The sequence below is a fragment of the Zea mays genome, chromosome 10, assembly GCF_902167145.1.
Source record: "Zea mays cultivar B73 chromosome 10, Zm-B73-REFERENCE-NAM-5.0, whole genome shotgun sequence".
Classification (NCBI taxonomy): Eukaryota; Viridiplantae; Streptophyta; class Magnoliopsida; order Poales; family Poaceae; genus Zea; species Zea mays.
This window is the reverse complement of record NC_050105.1, coordinates 142,212,709-142,235,793: the sequence shown is the minus strand read 5'-3', so window position 1 is coordinate 142,235,793 and position 23,085 is coordinate 142,212,709. Positions and strand designations below refer to the sequence as shown.

The 23,085-nt window shown below is 44.8% G+C and overlaps 1 protein-coding gene and 1 non-coding gene across 2 annotated transcripts; one reads left to right on the top strand and one right to left on the bottom strand.

Annotated features, from left to right (window-relative positions):
- Positions 1–15,927: 15,927 nt before the first annotated feature.
- On the bottom strand, positions 15,928–16,088 carry LOC111590401 (U1 spliceosomal RNA). The gene has a single exon (XR_004853526.1). It is a non-coding gene; the product is annotated as a U1 spliceosomal RNA (small nuclear RNA).
- Positions 16,089–20,134: 4,046 nt separating this feature from the next.
- Positions 20,135–21,586, top strand: LOC732760 (transcription factor MYB2). Its single transcript, NM_001112386.1, is given in 2 exon segments — positions 20,135–20,474; positions 20,588–21,586. Coding segments are annotated over 2 exon segments (1,020 nt in total). The 5' UTR covers positions 20,135–20,202; the 3' UTR covers positions 21,336–21,586.
- The last annotated feature ends 1,499 nt before the right edge of the window (positions 21,587–23,085 follow it).

The window sequence follows — 23,085 nt, the reverse complement described above, 5'->3', positions numbered from 1 at the left end:
AGTTTTTGAATTAGGTGGTGGTGCGGTCCTTTTGCTTTGGGCTCATTTCTCCCCCTTTTTGGCATGAATCGCCAAAAACGGAATCATTAGAGCCCTCGAAGTGTTTTTCTTCCTCTTTGGTCATAAATGAATGAGTTAAGATTATACCAAAGATGAAGTCCGGTCCTTTTGCTTTTGAGCTTTTACTCTCTCCCCCAAGGATGAAGTCCTTTTCCTTGATGCTCATTTCTCCCCAAGGAATAGAGAGTTGCTCGGAGTGATGGCGAAGTATGAGTTACGGAGTGGAAGCCTTTTTCTTCGCCGAAGACTCCAATTCCCTTTCATTATACCTATGACTTGGTTTGAAATAGACTTGAAAACACATTAGTCATAGCTTATAAAAGAGATATGATCAAAGGTATTCAAATGAGCTATGTGTGCAAGCTAGCAAAAGAAATTTCTAGAATCAAGAATATTGAGCTCATGCCTAAGTCTGGTAAAAGATTGTTCATCAAGTGGCTTGGTAAAGATATCGGCTAATTGGTCTTTAGTATTAATGTAAGAAATCTCGATATCCCCCTTTTGTTGGTGATCCCTAAGAAAATGATACCGAATGGCTATGTGCTTAGTGCGGCTATGCTCGACGGGATTGTCGGCCATTTTGATTGCACTCTCATTATCACATAGCAAAGGGACTTTGGTTAATTTGTAACCGTAGTCCCGCAGGGTTTGCCTCATCCAAAGCAATTGCGCGCAACAATGACCTGCGGCAATGTACTCGGCTTCGGCGGTGGAAAGAGCGACCGAATTTTGCTTCTTTGAAGCCCAAGACACCAAGGATCTTCCCAAGAACTGGCAAGTCCCCGATGTGCTCTTCCTATTGATTTTACACCCTGCCCAATCGGCATCCGAATAACCAATCAAATCAAACGTGGATCCCCGAGGGTACCAAAGCCCAAACTTAGGTGTATAAGCCAAATATCTCAAGATTCGTTTTACGGCCGTAAGGTGTGATTCCTTAGGGTCGGATTGGAATCTTGCACACATGCAAACGGAAAGCATAATGTCCGGTCGAGATGCACATAAATAAAGCAATGAACCAATCATCGACCGGTATACCTTTTGATCCACGGACTTACCTCCCGTGTCGAGGTCGAGATGCCCATTTGTTCCCATGGGTGTCTTGATGGGTTTGGCATCCTTCATCCCAAACTTAGCAAGAATGTCTTGAGTGTACTTCGTTTGGCTAATGAAGGTGCCTTCTTGAAGTTGCTTCACTTGAAATCCTAAGAAATACTTCAACTCCCCCATCATAGACATCTCGAATTTCTGTGTCATGATCCTACTAAACTCTTCACATGTAGACTCGTTAGTAGACCCAAATATAATATCATCAACATAAATTTGGCATACAAACAAGTCATTTTCAAGAGTTTTAGTAAAGAGTGTAGGATCGGCCTTGCCGACTTTGAAGCCATTAGTAATAAGGAAATCTCTTAGGCATTCATACCATGCTCTTGGGGCTTGCTTGAGCCCATAAAGCGCCTTAGAGAGCCTATAAACATGGTTAGGGTACTCACTGTCTTCAAAGCCGGGAGGTTGCTCAACATAGACCTCTTCCTTGATTGGTCCGTTGAGGAAGGCACTTTTCACGTCCATTTGATCAAGCTTAAAGCCATGGTAAGTAGCATAGGCTAATAATATGCGAATTGACTCAAGCCTAGCTACGGGTGCATAGGTTTCACCGAAATCCAAACCTTCGACTTGGGAGTATCCTTTGGCCATAAGTCGAGCTTTGTTCCTTGTCACCACACCATGCTCGTCTTGCTTGTTGCGGAAGACCCATTTGGTTCCTACAACATTTTGGTTAGGACGTGGAACTAAATGCCATACCTCGTTCCTTGTGAAATTGTTGAGCTCCTCTTGCATCGCCACCACCCAATCCGAATCTTGAAGTGCTTCCTCTATCCTGTGTGGCTCAATAGAGGAAACAAAAGAATAATGTTCACAAAAATGTGCAACACGAGATCGAGTGGTTACCCCCTTATGAATGTCGCCGAGGATGGTGTCGACGGGGTGATCTCGTTGTATTGCTTGGTGGACTCTTGGGTGTGGCGGTCTTGGTTCTTCCTCATCTTCCTTTTCTTGATTATTTTCATCTCCCCCTTGATCATTGCCATTATCTTGAGGTGGCTCATCTTCTTGATTTTGCCCTTCATCAACTTGAGCCTCATCCTCATTTTGAGTTGGTGGAGATGCTTGCATGGAGGAGGATGGTTGATCTTGTGCATTTGGAGGCTCTTCGTATTCCTTAGGACACACATCCCCAATGGACATGTTCCTTAGCGCGATGCATGGAGCCTCTTCATTACCTATCTCATCAAGATCAACTTGCTCTACTTGAGAGCCGTTAGTTTCATCAAACACAACGTCACATGAGACTTCAACTAGTCCAGTGGACTTGTTAAAGACCCTATATGCCCTTGTGTTTGAGTCATAACCAAGTAAAAAGCCTTCTACAGTTTTAGGAGCAAATTTAGATTTTCTACCTCTTTTAACAAGAATAAAGCATTTGCTACCAAAAACTCTGAAGTATGAAATGTTGGGCTTTTTACCGGTAGGAGTTCATATGATGTCTTCTTGAGGATTCGGTGAAGATATAACCGGTTGATGGCGTAGCAGGCGGTGTTGACCGCTTCGGCCCAAAACCGGTCCGGTGTCTTGTACTCATCAAGCATGGTTCTTGCCATGTCCAAAAGAGTTCGATTCTTCCTCTCTACTACACCATTTTGTTGAGGTGTGTAGGGAGAAGAAAACTCATGCTTGATGCCCTCCTCCTCAAGGAAGCCTTCAATTTGAGAGTTCTTGAACTCCGTCCCATTATCGCTTCTTATTTTCTTGATCCTTAAGCCGAACTCATTTTGAGCCCGTCTCAAGAATCCTTTTAAAGTCTCTTGGGTTTGAGATTTTTCCTGTAAAAAGAATACCCAAGTGAAGCGAGAATAATCATCCACTATTACAAGACAATACTTACTCCCGCCGATGCTTATGTAAGCAATCGGGCCGAATAGATCCATGTGGAGTAGCTCAAACGGCCTGTCGGTCGTCATGATGTTCTTGTGTGGATGATGGACTCCAACTTGCTTCCCCGCCTGGCATGCGCTACAAATCCTGTCTTTCTCAAAATGAACATTTGTTAATCCTAAAATGTGTTCTCCCTTTAGAAGCTTATGAAGATTCTTCATCCCAACATGGGCTAGTCGGCGGTGCCAGAGCCAACCCATGTTAGTCTTAGCAATTAAGCACGTGTCGAGCTCAGCTCTATCAAAATCTACTAAGTATAGCTGACCCTCTAACACACCCTTAAATGCTATTGAATCATCACTTCTTCTAAAGACAGTGACACCTACATCAGTGAATAGACAGTTGTAGCCCATTTGACATAATTGGGAAACAGAAAGCAAGTTGTAATCTAATGAATCAACAAGAAAAACATTGGAAATAGAATGGTCAGGAGATATAGCAATTTTACCAAGTCCTTTGACCAAACCTTGATTTCCATCCCCGAATGTGATTGCTCTTTGGGGATCTTGGTTTTTCTCATATGAGGAGAACATCCTTTTCTCCCCTGTCATGTGGTTTGTGCACCCGCTGTCGAGTATCCAACTTGAGCCCCCGGATGCATAAACCTACAAAACAAATTTAGTTCTTGACTTTAGGTACCCAAACGGTTTTGGGTCCTTTGGCATTAGAAACAAGAACTTTGGGTACCCAAACACAAGTCTTGGAACCCTTGTGTTTGCCCCCAACAAATTTGGCAACTACCTTGCCGGATTTGCTAGTAAGCACATAAGATGCATCAAAAGTTTTAAATGAAATGGCATGATCATTTGATGCATTAGGAGTTTTCTTTCTAGGCAACTTGGCACGGGTTGGTTGCCTAGAGCTAGATGTCTCACCCCTATACATAAAAGCATGGTTAGGGCCAGAGTGAGACTTCCTAGAGTGAATTCTCCTAATTTTGCTCTCGAGATAACCGGCAGGGTATAAAATGTAACCCTCGTTATCCTGAGGCATGGGAGCCTTGCCCTTAACAAAGTTAGACAAATTTTTAGGAGGGGCATTAAGTTTGACATTGTCTCCCCTTTGGAAGCCAATGCCATCCTTGATGCCAGGGCGTCTCCCATTATAGAGCATACTTCTAGCAAATTTAAATTTTTCATTTTCTAAGTTATGCTCGGCAACTTTAGCATCTAATTTTGCTATGTGATCATTTTGTTGTTTAATTAATGACATGTGATCATGAATAGCATTAACATCAATATCTCTACATCTAGTACAAATAGATACATGGTCAACAATAGATGTAGAGGGTTTGCAAGATTTTAATTCTACAACCTTAGCTTGTAATATGTCATTTTTAGTTCTAAGGTCGGAAATAGTAGCATTGCAAATATCAAGATCTTTAGCCTTAACAAGCAATTTCTCATTTTCAGTTTTAAGGCTAGCTAGGGAAGCATTCAACTCATTAATCCTAGCAAGTAAATCAACATTATCATCTCTAGGATTTGAAGTTGAAACATTGCAAACATGTGAATCAACCTTAGCATTTAAACTAACATTTTCATTCCTAAGGTTGTCAATCATCTCACGGCAAGTGCTTAGCTCACTAGATAATTTTTCACATTTTTCAATTTCTAGAGCATAAGCATTTTTAACCTTAACATGTTTCTTGTTTTCCTTAATAAGGAGGTCCTCTTGGGAATCCAAAAGGTCATCCTTTTCATGAATAGCACTAACCAATTCATTCAATTTTTCCTTTTGAGCTATGTTAAGGTTGGCAAAAAGGGAACGCAAATTATCTTCCTCATCACTAGCATTGTCATCACTAGAGGATTCATATTTAGTGGAGGATTTAGATTTAACCTTCTTTTTGCCGTCCTTTGCCATGAGGCACTTGTGGCCGACGTTGGGAAAGAGAAGCCCCTTGGTGACGGCGATGTTGGCGGCGTCCTCGTCGTCGGAGGAGTTGCTTGAGCTCTCGTCGGAATCCCATTCCCGACAAACATGGGCATCGCCGCCCTTCTTCTTGTAGTACCTCTTCTTCTCCTTTCTTCTCCCCTTCTTGTCGTCGCCTCGGTCACTGTCACTAGATATAGGGCATTTAGCAATAAAATGACTGGGCTTACCACACTTGTAGCAAACCTTCTTGGAGCGGGACTTGTAGTCTTTCCCCCTCCTTTATTTGAGGATTTGGCGGAAGCTCTTGATGACGAGCGCCATCTCCTCATTGTCAAGCTTGGAGGCGTCGATTGGTTGTCGACTTGGTGTAGACTCCTCCTTCTTCTCTTCCGTTGCCTTGAATGCAACGGGTTGGGCTTCGGATGGGTCGCCAAGCTCGTTGATTTTCCTCGAGCCTTCTATCATGCACTCAAAACTTACAAAATGCCCGATAACTTCCTCGGGGGTCATTTTAGTATATCTAGGATTGCCACGAATCAATTGAACTTGAGTGGGATTAAGAAAAATGAGAGATCTTAAAATAACATTTACCACTTTGTGGTCGTCCCACTTCTTGCTCCCGAGGTTGCGCACTTGGTTCACCAAAGTCTTGAGCCGGTTGTACATGTGTTGTGGCTCCTCCCCTTTGTGAAGCCGGAACCGACCGAGCTCTCCCTCGATCGTTTCCCGCTTGGTGATCTTGGTGAGCTCATCTCCCTCGTGCGCAGTTTTGAGCACATCCCAAATCTCCTTGGCGCTCTTCAACCCTTGCACTTTGTTATACTCTTCTCTACTTAAAGAGGCGAGGAGTATCGTTGTCGCTTGAGAGTTGAAGTGCTCGATTTGGGCCACCTCATCCTCATCATAGTTCTCATCCCCTATAGATGGTACCTGCGCACCAAACTCAACAACATCCCATATGCTTTTGTGGAGCGAGGTTAGATGAAATCGCATTAAATCGCTCCACCTAGCGTAATCTTCACCATCAAAAGTTGGTGGTTTGCCTAATGGGACGGAAAGTAAAGGTGTATGTTTGGAAATGCGAGGGTAGCGTAGGGGGATCTTACTATACTTCTTGCGCTCTTGGCGCTTAGAAGTAACGGAGGGCGCATCGGAGTCGGAGGTCGATGTTGATGAAGTGTCGGTCTCGTAGTAGACCACCTTCCTCATCCTCTTGTGCTTGTCGCCTTTCCGATGCGGCTTGTGGGAAGAAGATTTTTCCTTCTTCTCTTTGTGGTGAGAAGAAGATTTCTTCTCCTTCCCTTTGTTGGAGGAGCTCTTCTTCTTCTCCCTCCTTTTGGTGCGGGACTCTTCCGATGAAGTGCTCCCGTGGCTTGTAGTGGGCTTTTCGCCGGTCTCCATCTCCTTCTTGGCGTGATCTCCCGACATCACTTCGAGCGGTTAGGCTCTAATGAAGCACCGGGCTCTGATACCAATTGATAGTCGCCTAGAGGGGGGGTGAATAGGGCGAAACTAAAATTTACAAATATAAACACAACTACAAGCCGGGTTAGCGTTAGAAATATAAACGAGTCCGAGAGAGAGGGCGCAAAACAAATCCCAAGCGAATAAGCAAGTGAGACACGGAGATTTGTTTTACCGAGGTTCGGTTCTTGCAAACCTACTCCCCGTTGAGGAGGCCACAAAGGCCGGGTCTCTTTCAACCCTTCCCTCTCTCAAACGGTCCCTCGGACCGAGTGAGCTTCTTTTCTCAAATCAAAGCCGGGAACAAAACTTCCCCGCAAGGGCCACCACACAATTGGTGCCTCTTGCCTTGATTACAATGGAGTTGTGATCTCAAGAACAAGTGAGAAAGAAAAGAAGCAATCCAAGCGCAAGAGCTCAAATGAACACGGCAAATCACTCTCACTAGTCACTAGGGCTTTGTGTGGAATTGGAGAGGATTTGATCTCTTTAGTGTGTCTAGAATTGAATGCTAGAGCTCTTGTAGTAGTTGAGAAGTGGAAAACTTGGATGCAATGAATGGTGGGGTGGTTGGGGTATTTATAGCCCCAACCACCAAACTTGACCGTTGGCTGGAGGCTTCTGCTCGATGGCGCACCGGACAGTCCGGTGCACACCGGACAGTCCGGTGCCCCTGCCACGTCATCACTGCCGTTGGATTCTGACCGTTGGAGCTTCTGACTTGTGGGCCCGCCTGGGTGTCCGGTGCACACCGGACATGTACTGTTTGATGTCCGGTGCACCAGTATGGGCGTGCCTGACGTCTGCGCGCGCTGCGCGCGCATTAAATGCACCGCAGGGAGCCGTTGGCGCCGCAGGGAGCCGTTGCTCCGCTGGTACACCGGACAGTCCGGTGCACACCGGACAGTCCGGTGCACACCGGACAGTCCGGTGAATTTTAGCGGAGCGGCTGCCACGCGAACCCGAGGCTGGCGAGTTCCGAAGACCGCGCTTCCTTGGAGCACCGGACATGTCCGGTGCACACCGGACAGTCCGGTGAATTATAGCGCGCCGGCTTCCGAGAAATCCCGAGAGTGAAGAGTTTGAGTCTGAGTCCCCTGGTGCACCGGACAGGTACTGTTCACTGTCCGGTGGCACACCGGACAGTCCGGTGCGCCAGACCAGGGGTGCCTTCGGTTGCCCCTTTGCTCCTTTATTGAATCCAAAACTTGGTCTTTTTATTGGCTGAGTGTGAACCTTGTACACCTGTATAATCTATACACTTGGGCAAACTAGTTAGTCCAAAGATTTGTGTTGGGCAATTCAATCACCAAAATTATTTAGGAACTAGGTGTAAGCCTAATTCCCTTTCAAAGGACTCCTTCTCCTTGTCGTTGATCACCATCCCCTTTCCCTTAGGATCCATCTCTTCGGGCGATTAGTCCCTTCGTGAAGAGAACGGCTCCGATACCAATTGAGAGCACCTAGAGGGGGGTGCATAGGTGATCTTGATAAAACTTAAAACTTAAAGCCACAAAACTTGATTAAGTGTTAGCACAATGAAATCAAGTGGCTAAGGACCAAGCTCTTGTGAAACACAATAGTCACAGTGAGAACAAGCACAAGAGACACGATGGTTCATCCTGTGGTTCGTCCAAGTACAAAACTTGCCTACTCCATGTTGTGGCGTCCCAATGGACGAGGGTTTCACTCAACCCCTCTCAAGTGATCCAATGATCAACTTGAATACCACGGTGTTCCTTTTTCTTATCACTTTTCCCATTTGCGAGGAATCTCCACAAGTTGGAGTCTCTCGCCCTTACAACAAATATCAAAGTGAAAGCACTAGAGTAAGGGAGGGAAGCAACACACACAAATCCCAGTAATACGCACACACACAAGCCAAGACTTGAGCTCAAATGAAACACAACAAGTTCACCACTAGAACGGAGCTCAAATCACTAAGAATGTCAATCGAGTGTGCGAGGATGGAGTGTGAATGATTAAGAATGCTCAAAGTATGCTTGGATAACTCCTCCATGCGCCTAGGGTTCCCTTTTATAGCCCCAAGGCAGCTAGGAGCCATTGGAGGCATTCTTGGAAGACAATTCTTGCCTTCTGTCGGGTGGCGCACTGGACAGTCCGGTGCGCCACCGGACATCCCCTGTTCACTGTCCGGTGCAGATCGCCTTCCTAAATTGGCACAGCCGACCGTTGAAGACTTGGAGCCGTTGGCGCACCGGACACTGTCCGGTGCACACCGGACAGTCCGGTGCCCCCATCAGACCGTTGGCTCGGCCACGCGTCACGCGCGGATTGTGCAGCCGACCGTTGGCGCGGCCGACCGTTGGCTCACCGGACAGTCCGGTGAATTTTAGTCTTACGTCCCTGACGAATTCCCGAGAGCGGCTAGTTGACCAGACGCCAGCCTGGCGCACCGGACACTGTCCGGTGCACCACGGACAGTCCGGTGCACCCAGACTGCGCAGAGTCTTGGCTGCTCCAGCCAAGTCTTTTTCCTTTTGTATTTTCTCTTATTCTAGCACTTAGACAAATATGTTATTGCACAAAAAACAATGTTCTAAGTCTAGAATCATACCTTGTACCTTGATTTTCACTTCTTGAGTCTTTGGCACAACTTAACACTTAAACCATTTGTGTTGGGCACTTAATCACCAAAATACCTTAGAAATGGCCCAAGGGCACATTTCCATTTCAGTGACCAGATGGGAAGTTCCCGCCGGAAGGAAAATCACAGTCACCGGAGTTCGTATGGCTGCAATATTGGTCTGGCTGGTCTTAGGTGGACTCGACAGCATGATGGATGAGTAGTTGAAATTTGGGGCGATCGGATGATCGATGAATAGTGATGACAAAAGTAATTATAGATATCATTGTTACTATTCATCGATGATATCTATAATTACTTTTTCATCCTTACTATTCATCGATCATCCGATCACCCCAAATTTCAACTACTCATCCATCATGTTGTCCAGTCCACCTAAGACCTGCCAGACCAATATTCCAGTCATACGAACTCCGATGGCTGTGATTTTCTTTCGAGTAGGAACTTCCCATCTGGTCACCCATCCCAGATTTCTTCAAGTTGAGCACGCTTAACTTTGAGATTCCTTCGAACCAGGCTTCCAAACTCGGATTCCAATAATTCTTGTTTCTAAATTCTTATCAAACTATTCCCTATCCAACCATGAGCATGGTTCATATCCCAGAAAACTCCCAAAATACTCTTGTCCCATATTCTACCTATAATCTCCCTATTCAGGCTAAGTCAGATGATTCAGTTGTCACTATTATCCCCAACAGTGAGCTCTATTGTACTACACCACATACACCCAGCTATAAATAGACCCAGTTACCCTCTCTCTCTCCACACACTCAACACCCTCAGCCAAGGCAAACACCCCACCCACTCAGTTACTCTGCTCTGCCAGCTACGCGCATAGTGTCACTTCGCCTCCAATCCACCCTCCTGGTAAACACCTCCACTCCACCACCAGTAATATCACAACACCACATGACACAGATTCTGCTCAAGACTCTACCCATCCATATATCGTCATTCTGACCACTATATTAAATATTTGTTGATATACTTGCTGGTTTGTATGCTTGCTTGTTCATGTTGCATAGTTATTGGAGCGTTCGTGCCGTCTCGTGGAGGCCAGATCTACAAGTCTACGCCAGGCAGTGAAGCTAGAAGCCAGTTCCGCGAGCTCCCCCCTTACGCCGGATAAGCACGACAAGCTCACTGGATCCCTTTGATGCATAAATTACCTATACTTTTTCAACCGCAACGCTCAACCTGTTATTTTATGCATGATATGATTTTGAGACAAGTTATTATGGCCACCTAACCGCTTGCCGCAATTAATCTTTATACTCCTTGATATCTTTGTTACAAATGATTTGAGAAAAGGTGTGAGTTTTCAAAAGAAAATGCTTTTCAAAATGGGTATGATGAAGGGTTGTCACCCTTATCACCTTTTGAACGGGATGATCAGGGACTCCTTGGTTTAGGGGAGGGCCTGCGGTGATGGCTCGGCCGGGTTAGGTGTGAGCAGAAGGATTGTCCCCTCATATAAGGACCGGTTTGTCATCCTTCACTACTTGTACTCATGACAAGTACAACCACTCGAGACTGTATGGGCAGTCGCTCAATCTAAACCCGTACGGTCCAAACCCCAGGGTTATGATGGCTGGGGAGCACCGAGAGGATAAGGAGGGGGAACGTTTTGTCCGGTTTGGACATGGCGGTGGCCTGACTCCTTCCGGTATAACCGTTAAGGTAAGGACGTGCGAGGAAAGAAAGAGATTCGGATTCGGGTCTCATTGGCCATGAGACCGCAGAGCCAGACTAGTGGGTAAAGTGTACCCCTCTGCGCATAGTTCAAACCTATTCGAATAGTCCGTGCCCACTGGAATGGATGAGTCTGGTGTGGTATGACAATTAGTGTTTTGTTTTACAAAAAAGCTTTTGAAAAGTGGTTTTAAAAGGTCCGGCGGTTGAGCTGTGAGCTATGGTGGACGGGAAGTCCAATAGCAGTTTTTTGAAAATGAAAATCAGTGGGAAACTGCTGAGATACCTGGATGGTTTAGTCCAGGGGATTTTGTTCTATATTGAAAAACTTCTTGCTCCTTTGGGAGAGGATGCGCTTTGAAAAATACAAAATGTTTTACAAAATAACCATGCATCAAATATTGCTATTTCTGCAAAATATCCTGAGCTCGACATATTCCATGCATTATATATGATTTCCCCATTCCGCGGGTGAAGGTGGGCTGCTGAGTACGTAAGTACTCAGCGTTGCTTATTTGTTGTTTTTCAGAGAAGGTGATCGTTGATCGAGTAAGAGTTACGCATGTTCCCAACCTTGCATGTGGCTGTTGGACCGCTGATTTGCTTCGCTGCGTATATCGGGCTGCTTCAGCCCCACTCTGATGATATGTTTCGAGTTGTGGACCAACTCTTAAAGTTGATCACCACCTTTATAGGTTTGTATCGTTTAAGCAGATCTGTAATCATCTGATATATAAATGTGTTTACTAGCCTCCTGGGACTAGTAATTGTATCACATTTGAGTCCTAGAGGATTGGGGCGCTTCAGGTGGTATCAGAGCTGTTAGGTTGGTCGTAGGACGTAACCCTTAGCCTTGATCCAAAAGTTTTTGAGTCAAAACTATTTTCTTAAAAAAAATTCTTCCTCTCATCCCTCCATTTCAAAAAAGTTTTCAACTTTCCTTCTCTGAGAAGTCAGATGGAGGTCCGCTGCCAAACCAGCTTTTGCTAGAATGAAGATGGTTTCCCCAAGTTGTTGAGAGCATGCACAGTTCGCCTTGGAATCAGGAGCCAGCCAGAGTATGATGGTCGTGAATTCGTCGAGCATGGCACAGAGAAGTGTGTCGTGACTGTATACATTGGATCCAGTCTGCACCATGTGGAATGGAATGTCACTGCTACGGGGCACAGATTCAAAGACACCTGCCAAGTCGTCGCTCGCAAGGCATTGAGGGCCCTATGTCAAATTTATGAAGAAGAAGTGGCTGAAACCCTGCTCAGGTTCTTTCCGCCCTTTCAGAGAGACCGTCCAGTTTGGATGGCCAAGATGCGTGCATTGGAAGAGCAGCTGCTGCTTGAGGACGACCCCTCAGTCGTGTACCTCACTGCATACATGCGCACCCTGGATGCACAATATGATTTCTTGGCTCGGCATCACCGTTAGATGATTGCCCGAGCAGAAGATGCAGAGAAGCGCAACCGTAAGCTCCATGTGGATCTCACCTCAGCTCAAGCCCGTGTAGCTGCCTTGGAAAGTCGTGAAGTCAATGTTGTTGAAGCCCTGAAGCAAGCCAAGGATGAGCATGTCCAGAAGTTGATTGAGGCCTACTTGGTCACCCATAACCAACGTAGAGCCCTGCGGATCTAAGAGCCCGCTTCATCCAACCCAAACCCATGAGAGTTGAAGATCCCCAGATTCTTGAAGGTCACCCAGTCTCTATCAGAGGAGAGAAGAAGGCTTGGGAACTACTGGAAGGAGCCATAGTTTTGGAAGGAATTCCAGTCTCCCCTAAGGCTATGGATAAGCAAGAGCGCCCCGAGTCCTCCCAAGATCCTCCGCCAGAGATGTTTGAGCCCCTCACCATGAAGAAGATTCCAGCACCCTCCCTTGAGATCAAAGAAGAAGCTACAAGCACCCCGCCAGCACCGCCGCCCTCTAAGGAGCTACAAGAGCCAGTCCCGCTTGAAGAAGAGTTCGACCCCGTCCTGCCATCTCAGTCGCCGCCAGAAGAAGTTATCAACATCAGCTCCCTCTTGACCGATCCAGGAGATGTCTCAGATTGAAGTTGTGTGCAAGCCTTGCCAAAAGAGAAGCTGCCTGGTCTGAAGTTAGTTATGCCCAGTCCTCTGCATGCATTGGGTAGTGAGGTTTTTCTTCACTTTGGCTAGAACCCTGCATGTATGAGAGGTAATCATGTAGACTCGTGTTTTGAAAAACTCTAATTGTGTGCCCCCTAGGGATTTCAAAATGAATTTCGCTTGATGTTTTCTCCCTCTTTTGAGTGCATATGTGATGCTTTAACGTTAGTGCTCATAAGTCGCATTTAGCATAGTTCTCAGTTCAGGAGCCGAGCAATAGTAGTTATGCTTAGCCCCCGAACCTGAGTAGTTCGTGCTTTGAAAAAGTCTATTCTTCCCTTATTCAAAACATTTGATTTGTTTGCGCTTATCATTGCTGAGCTTGTGCGTTTTCCTTCTTTTTAAGAAAGGTTTTCTCTAAAAACATAGATAACAAATTAGAGCTAATCCTCACCTTATGCTTCCATTCTCATCTTAACCCTTCTCAAGAGAAAAGCACCTTACCCAAGAAGATACGTGGAAGCTTACCCTTGAAGCCTGGAATAAGCTACAGAAGGAACATGTCCAGCCGCTCAATCAAAAGGACCGACGGACCGTGAGAATCAAAGCACTGCCCCTGAGTCAAAGTAAACAGAAAAAGAGGACAGAAGAAGTTATTACCATACAGAGAGGCAAAGATTCTTAGAACCAGATTCCACAAACATCAGGGTCATTGACCCCACCACTCACCCGTGCCCCCTGCACGTGTACCCCGCCTCCATGCGCACTACCACCGCCCACACCCCCTTTGCAGCGCACCCACCGCCGCCATCATCGCCGGCAACACCTGCCCCCCTTCCCCATGTCGCACCTGCTGCCTTGGGTCACCTGCTCCATCACCACCACTCCGCACCCGAGCACCCCCACTCGCCTATAAACTCCCCCACCAGCTCCCTAAGTCCCATCTCGCTCAAAGCAAAGCACACACCAGATAAAATCCCCTCTGCCAAATCGCAAGCAACTCCTTTTTCCACTCCCTCGCCCCTAAGATCACAATGATTGGTGATTCTTGGGTTAAAGACTGTTGTACATGGTTCATAGTCTTTGGTTTCCTCCTCTGTATGATGGTAATACTCTTTGATAGAATCCTCCAGTAGTAAGAGCAAAGAGAAAAAAAGAGGCAATGAAAAGTGAGAAGGGAAAAAAGCGAAGAGAAGATGAGAAGAAGGTTCTCCCAAAATCAACCCTGTGTCAGTCATCTCTCCGTAGCCTGCTCAAGCAGCAACAGCAGAAGAAGGCCCCGTAACACCCTTGTTATGAGGTACTTGAAGGAGTTCAAATCCCCAAAATTCAAGAGTTCTACCCTCATTCTTTTTAAGTGGGGTAGTGTTCCAGTGAGGTTCCTGCTATGGAGAAAAAGAAGAAGGCATGTACCAAGCTTGTGGAGGACCAGATCATCGAAGCATATAAGTTTTTGGATGAGAAGTGGTCACCCAAGTTTTGTTGATAAAGCACCAGAAGACCAATCAAGGAAGGAATCCATGTGGGAGTTCGCAAGAGAAAGTTTTGTGTGTTGGCATCGATGCTTCTTCAATAAGCTAGCTGCCAAGCAAAAGCTAGAAGGCTGAAGATGATCTTTGAGTAGCCAGAATCAACGTTTGCAATCGGCAACCGGATGCTCCTCAAAGGCAAGATTTTGTTGAAGTGCTGTCTCCTCGAAGAGTCTGCATAAGTGAAGATATGCAGTTGAAGTAAAGCTATACCCATAACCCTTCTAAGTCGAATCTCGAGGACGAGATTCATTTTAAGTGGGGTAGATTTGTAGTATCCCAAAAAATCAAATCTTGAAATTTTCTCAAACTCACTCTAAATTCAAAATGAATTTTAAATTTCATTTCAAGATGTTTGTTTGCGAGTTGATATCAGCAAATAAAATATAGTGCTCTATATTCTCTCCAAAATCCTCCTCAAAATATCCTACAAATATTTCCCCAGTGATCCTCTTCAAGTTCTTTCCAGAAATACTGCCCAAATATTCCACCAATAATTCTCCAAATATTTTCCTCCTGGGAAATACCTTCAGAATCATTTTTAAAGTCCCTACAAATATTTTCTTCATAATTTTCCTCATGCTCATACGTATATGTATGCCTCCGATGTCATACGGTGAGCTCTACAAGCTAATTACACTTATACAAGACAAATCCATGCTTATCTCCCACTAATCCTCGCATCCTACCACTAATCCTCTCATCCTCCCCCCTAATCCCCTCACCTTGGCTATAAATAGAGGGGCAAGGGCCTCCTCTCAAGCCACCCCAAGCCATTTCATGGCAACTCTCTCCTCCCCCCACACGCCCACTCCACTTCCCACACAAGCACACACTAGCACAAGGATCGTGTTTAATTGATATGTTGTATAAGATCTAGAACAAGGTCTAGTGATTTTAAAGAACATTTATTAGTGTTTCAAAAAGAGCATTTATTAGAGTTTGTACATATGAAACATATTGAATTTATTAATGAAGAAAATCAAATAAGTATTATTATGTACAACTAAAATCCATGGAAACTTGTCGTCACCCTTTCTAACTCTAATGAACTTTCGGTGAATAAGTAAACTCTTATTGGTAGCTATCTTAGAAAAGTTTCATAATGTTGTTAAAAATGACTAAAGTTGTTTTTAAGAATGTCAGATCAGGTTGTTGTTAAATATGTTCAGATATAATACGATAAAACACAACAAAACAACTATATGATAATGTTTTATTATATTATTTGTTTTTATATGTTATTTAAAACAATTTTATTCTATTATTTTATGAACATTTAATTTTATTAGAGTTGTAAATGAACTACGTGAAAGTAGGGGTGGTAATGGATCATAATCTAAATGTTTCTTCACAAATTGTTAGAGCCCTAAATTATTTTTAGTTTAAAATCAATAGAAATAGGGCCCGGTCTAACCCGATCCGATCCTTACATTTTATAGTGTAAGAGCTAATTGTCACCCCCTACGTCGAAGTGACCAAATAAACTAATATTGATTAATCAAATTATAATATCCACTTAGGAGGATGGCAACTAAAGTTCCTCACATATCGACTTATTAAATAACTTAAAATAATATTTATTTATGTTTAATAATTATATATTATATATAATACCAAAACTTGCATTATTTTGGTAGGGACCGCACGAACGTGTATCCTCTCTACCACAAATTATGATATCCACTCTCCTACTTGAGGAGATGGTAGACTAATGTTCCTCTCAAGTGCAATGGAGGCCACTAGCCTAGGCCATGACTCTACTTGATCAGTCATAGACCCCATCTAGGTAAGTATGTTTCAAAGGTACACCTTCATGTTCTTTTATAGCATATCCGGTGGTTTCCCTTAGATGATTAGCCGATGAGGTACTTCCCAATCTGTTAAACATGTGATATTGCGACTGGCAGGACGTTGGGCTGATTGCTGCTGGGAGTCCTTTGCATTCGGTATTGGACTCACTTTATCAATACAGGCATGCTCGGCTACTCCAGTCCACCTAGGACAAGAGCCCAGTTAGCTCAAGTCATCCCGTTCGGATGGCACTTTTGCTTCTGCAAATGAAGCACAAACACGTAATAATGCGACATATTCTAATTTTTGCAGCGGCAGGTTAAGAACATGGTCCACAGGGGGGCTGAAAAATGAAGAGGGGCAATAGTACCAAGCACAACCAACATTCTGACGGTGACAACTTAAAAGGACACACTGCGTGCAGTTCGTGCATGACGGCAAAACAAAAACCGAAGAACCGAGTCCAATGGTTTTTGGAAAACATCAACTAGTATTTGTTAATTTACACTTACCTGTTAGATTGCACTATGGATCAGACAAACCTCCTTCAATGGAAAAAAATCACAAACCTGTTAGAGGCATGTGGTCCATGGATGGTGGTGCTTTAGCTGCTACTGATAGCAAGTAATAACCATGACTAAGGGTCTGTTTGGTTCCTTTAGTCCAGGGACTAAAGTTTAGTTAGGAGACTAAAGTTTAGTCCCTACCATGTTTGGTTCTAGGAACTAAAAGTATTCAAAATACATTAAATGAATCATAAGATGACTAAAATACCTCTTAGCATTCTTTCGTCATTAGCGCAACTAAAATATAGTAGGGGCAAAAAGTGAAATTTATATGATTTAGTCACTTTTAGTCACTACTTGAGGGACTAGAGACTAAAACAGTTTAGTCCCTGTTTTAGTCTCACCTTTTGGTAATTTATGGACTAAATAGGACTAAAATAGAGGGACTTATCTTTAGTCTCTTAAACTAAACAGGGCCTAACTACACCGAGAAACAGATCAGGTATGGATCCCACCCTATCGCATGTACACATACCATTTCCAAAATTCAGATAAGAAAAGGCACGTCCAACTGCTGACAAAATGGTATTTTTATTCCACATAACTCTCGGCTTCCGACAGGAATGAACCAGAAGCAACTGGCTCCAAGACTAGATGATACAACTATGTAAATGTGAGTGTTATCATTCTACTTCTACGTTCTACCATCTGTTGCATTGACCGAACCATCGTCTGATACTTTAGGGGCGTTTGATTTGATGAATCATTTCATCTATCATGATTCATAAGTTTATTCTTTAAATTTAATAGAATAATCATATTCCTCATGTTAATATTAATCAGTTAACTATGAGAAATGCGATGGTGACAGATTAACTCATTCCATTACACAAACCGAACAAAAAAGTGAGGAGCGAAAATATGATGGACTAGCTTATTTCTCAAACCAAACACCATAATGATGTCTAGGTTTGCATACATTTGCAATGTATCAGCATCCGGTTGCGAGAAGTAAGACCTCGACTGGTTTGGATTTGATTTTTTTCATTGTCCAAACTTTTCACCTTCCCATTAGGTGTGATCTGGACAAACTATACATGTCCAGACAGGGCGGGCTTGTCGGGCGGCCCGAAACCCGACACGGATTTTTTTTCTATTTTTTCATATAAATACATATATTATACTTGAATATAGAGTATAAAACACAAGAAACCTATGTTTTTGCTGGTTATGTGGGTGTAAATAAATGTTTAGAGCTAATAAATATGATTTAAATCCTCAGATATGTATAGTTTTATGATATTTTTATCATTTAAACGACATATGTTATTATGGGTCCGTTAGGTCCATCACGGTCGTGGACCGACCCGACACGATTATTAATCTAGCCGGTCGTGTCTAAGCCTCACTCGAGGCCCGTGGGCTGGTACAACACGGTCTGCTATCTAATCCGGGCTGAACCGGCATGGTCTCAATCCGTGCCGGATCTAACAGTGCTTGGGCTGTCCTGACATGGCCCGTCCATTTGTACACCTATAATCTGGACTAAGGACTCCATATCCCCAGAACGGTTCAGGCTGTAGGTTTTTAAACACTATCTGCTGTTTGGGGTTTTGGTGGGAGAGTGGATAAGTCTCTCGGCAGCTGCGGCCAGTAGTAGCCGCCGCTTCGAGGTCATGACGCCCGTCGTGGCGTGGCACTCGTATCGTACGCAACCGTGGACCCTATCACTGAAGAGCTGGGACCTGTAAACGGGTCACTTACGTGACGAGAAGGCAAGAAGCCGAGGCTGAGAAGGTCGCCTTCGGTAACCGCCGCCTCCTTGACGCGATTCTCGTTGACGAAAGAACTCTTCGACGTAGCTCTGCTCTGCACGCCAGGGCTTCCCATGGCAACTGTCCAGGTCAGCTCGCAAGCAGGCCAGTGCAGAGAGAGCCGGTGGACTGAACTCAACCCCGGACCAGGTGCCGTGTGCTTTGGAACACGGAAAACATCAGTCAAACCTATACTAGCTCGCTAACGACTCTCCCTAATTTCTGGCGTGCGAGGGATGACAAACAACTCTCCTCTCCTCCATTTGGACACGAGCCGTGAGTCTCTCGGTGGCGGTGCGCGACCATTTTCCATCTAAATTCAGTGGTTTCTTTCTTCACCGGATCCAGTCCACGACCCAATCGTTTCCCGGAACCTCATCAAGCCCAGCCTGCACATAGAGTTGGTTGCTGAAAAACACCAGATTTTCCGTGGATTTAGTAGCGCAGTCGCGCAGATATGTATTATCTATTTCTACCTATTATACATATACACGTCAGGTTGGTCAGTACCGTGACACTGTGGATGGATTTTTTTTAATATGTGTATGCTTATTATTGCGTCGAGAGACCAAACCGACGACGCAATTTGAATTCAAATCACATACTTGTTCTGTCCTACCCCCAAGGAAAAAAAAATAGCAGGTAAGGGGAATTATCTGGTTAATTAAGCTCGCTGCAAACTGTAGCATCCATGCATGTTTCGTCCCTGTACGTACGCACACTTCTGCCACGCGCCGTCCATGCACTGTGTACATCGATCGAGTGAAAGGCCATGCTGCCGTCAACCTTTAATTTGTGGGACAATATTCATCAAGTGCTATAACGTCGTCTTGTACGTATTATTATGGGATTGGAGAAGGAGCGAGTAATAGTATTGATTAGTATTATTGTCTTGCCACCTTGCATGTACTTACTCCTCAAGTACTATCGGTATCGCGCCGAACCAGCGCAGTTCAACACAACTGTAGCTAGTAGGAAGGTTCGCTGCCTCGTTTCTCGCGCTGCAGGCTGCTAATGCCGCGCGCATATGCACATTTGACACACCACCTAATTAAGATTCAACCGCACCACAACATAGCTAGGGTGGGCAACTACTTTATATATACTATTATTGTTGTTTTAGAAGAGAAATCTGTCTTGTTTTTTCTTCTCATGTATGCAATGTCTTTCTTATATATATTGTTATTTCCGTCTAGGGACTCACGCCCCCAACCATGTACTGTAGTAACTGTTTAAGTGGAAAGATAATTAATCGATGCAACATAGCAACACTAGCTCGGTATATAGTTCATCAAGTCCGTGTTTTTTTTCATCTATCACGTCTCATCTGAAAAAAAAACATGACTGCTTCAGCTATATATGTTTGTCAGATGATGAGTACTGATAAAAAAAAATGCTTGGATGTTCATGTTCTATAGCCTGCGCAGCGCCGCAGGCAGCCAGCGCTCCCTTGCCTCTGAGAGTCTGAGTCGACTGACCGTCTCTGAGAGACACGCGCCGCCGCACGACAGGCCAAGTGTGAAGCACCGCATGCGCGAATATATCAGTCTTACGTGGTGCGAGATCTCTCGACCAACTGCTCTCCTTGACTTGGAGACATCCACAGACGAAGCAACAACGACGGGTGAATAAATTACAACACTTCCTCCTCTCGTAACAGAGCTCTTAAATGTTGCCATGCACGAAACATCCGTCCCTATAAATATAGGGGACCGTACCGTACCCCTGGACCGCACATACCTCCTGCACCCCCGACATCCATCGATCGATCGATCGAGCTGTAGCAACAAGGAGGAGATGGGGAGGTCCCCGTGCTGCTGCCACGACGCCGGCGTCAAGAAAGGCCCGTGGACGGAGGAGGAGGACCGCGCCCTGGTGGACCACATCCAGAGGCACGGCGGCCACGTCAGCAGCTGGCGCAACCTGCCCAAGGCCGCCGGGCTCAACCGCTGCGGCAAGAGCTGCCGCCTCCGCTGGACCAACTACCTCCGCCCCGACATCAAGCGCGGCAACTTCACCGACGACGAGGAGCGCCTCATCATCGGCCTCCATGCCCAGCTCGGTAACAGGTAGACACTACTACTGGTCTAGTCCTAGCTAGCTAGCCTAGGAGTAATAATGATTACACCCTGACACGGGCACGTAATAACGTACCTACGCGCTGCCGTTTGTCCTGGGTTAGGTGGTCGACGATCGCGACGCACCTGGACGGGCGGACGGACAACGAGATCAAGAACTACTGGAACACGCACATCCGCAAGAAGCTGCTGCGCATGGGCGTCGACCCCGTCACGCACCAGCGCCTGCCCCCCGACGACCTGCTGCTCGCCGTCTCCGCCTCCCCCACGACGACGATCCTCTCGGCGGCGGCGAGCCAGCTGCGGGGCCTGAACACCGCTCTCATGCAGGTGCAAGCGCTGCAGTTTCTGCTGCAGGCCGTCAGTGGAGTTGGAAACGACGTTAACGCCGCCGCCGCTGCTGCTAATGGTGGTGGTGGTCTCGTCCCTAGCCTCAGCGCAGCCGCAGATAATAACGCCGTTCTGAACGCGAGCCGTAGCGTCGTTCCAGGCTTCCAGGACCTGCAGCTGACGACGATGACCAGGCCTCTTCTCGTGTCTCACGCGAATCACGGGTCAGCTGATCATCATCCCAGCTACATCGCAACTGATGATGTGGTGCAGCGACGACTGAACGCTTCGGCTCCTCCGGTGGTCGGCGGCGGCGCCTGTGCAGAGCCGCTGGCTGTTGCATTGGCGTCCACGGCTTATCGACACCAAGTGGCAGCTGCCGCTGACGAGCCGGTGAATGGTTTTGCCGAGCTAATACTGTCGGAGCCCATCGAGATGCCGAGCATGTGCTCTCTGGAGGACGAAGATCATTTCTGGAAGGACATGCTCGTAGAGAGCAGCAGCTTCAGCCTGCCACTATGAAATTTCCAAGCGTGGGAACGGGAGGACGACTGGCGGTGCATGCATGTGTTGTACAAAATCGTGTGATTATCTCAATGTTTCTTTAACTAGCTTCGCATTGTCACTTGGTATATCTATCTGTGATCTGTGTGCAGTGTGTATTTCACCCACCTCATATACCAGTGACATTTCCAAGCGTGCAGTGTGTATTTTACCTATACCCATACGAATATAGTTAATAGAATACTAACAATGTGTATCTTGTTTTTTTGAAAGGCTATCTCAAAAGAATCTATAGAGTTTTTAACGTCGGCCGTGAATGATCGGGGTGTTACACACGTACGTCAACCATTTTGACTCTGTTACAGTGCATGATTCCCATGTTACACCAAAGTGGATTTATGCATAGCGTCAATCAGCGCCAAACCAGATTAGATCTGTACGACGACGGAGATCGATCAGACGACCGCCCAGAGAACAAACATACATATCCTCACATGGCCGAAACTAAGGGGGTGTTTGTTTGGGATTATAATCTACCTAGATTATATAATCCAACAATTTTTGAACTAACTCTTAGTTCAAAAGTTGTTAGATTATATAATCTGGATAGATTATAATCTCAAACAAACACCCCCTAACTCTTCTTCTCTTACTTATGAGGAAATACATAAATTAATTAATACTACTAGTTGTTGTTTCCTCTTCGTTTCTTATATGGTTTGTTTGGAAGCAAAGGGTTTAATTTGGAGGGAATTGAGGGGCTACAATTCCTTTTGCTCCCAAAAGCCTGTAGTATCGATAGTCAACGCACTTAGATAAATCCGTTCTAATTAAATAGAAATCACTCTGACTTTCATATGTATACATGTTTGTTACGTACGTACACGGCCGGCCCTGAGGGGGTGCGCCGGGTGCGGCCGCACCGGGCCCCCGAAAACAGAGGGCCCCTCTGGCCACTGGACGTTAGTACTTTTTTCTCACTAAATATATTTACCCTAGACATAAATACGTAAAATTGATGCATTATCGATCAGTTTCGTTTAGATTGTTAAACTAATGTCTCAATTACTTATCTAATATTCACTTCGTTCCAAAATAGTATTTGTTTTAACTCTTGATTTTTATGTCTATATTCAACTAGATGAGGAATCGACTAGAGAAGCAAAATAAATTATATTTTGATACAGAGAGAGTATTATTTACTATACATCGACGGAGAGAAGATTTTTAAAATTGAAATATTTTTTGAACTATTTAAGGTCAACAATGACTTAAGAGAGGTTAAATGGTTTGGCGATTATATGGATCTAAAAGAAGTTGTTGGATGAGATTGATCTTAATGGTATAAGCGATGATTTGTATCACAAAATGTTAGAAGATATTTTCAATGAGATCGGATAACAAGTATGTGTTTTTGCTATATTTTATATTTGTCATCTTATAAACTTAAAAATAGTGCATAATAATTTGTATACATTGAATATTATATATATTGTGTGTGGACGGGGCCTCTATTTCAAATTTCGCACTAGGCCCCTAAAAAGTCAGGAACGGCCCTGCGTACGTACTTAGATATATATTATATTATGTTTATATAAGTAGTAAACGTTACTCTCTACATTCCAAATTATAAGATGTCTTAGTTTTTAAATTTGTTTTTACTATATCTATATAATGTATATCCAAGCGTATATCAAAAGCTACACATGTACCGCAAAACGTCAAGACGTGATATAATTTAAAATAGAGGAAGCATGTATTGAAAAAA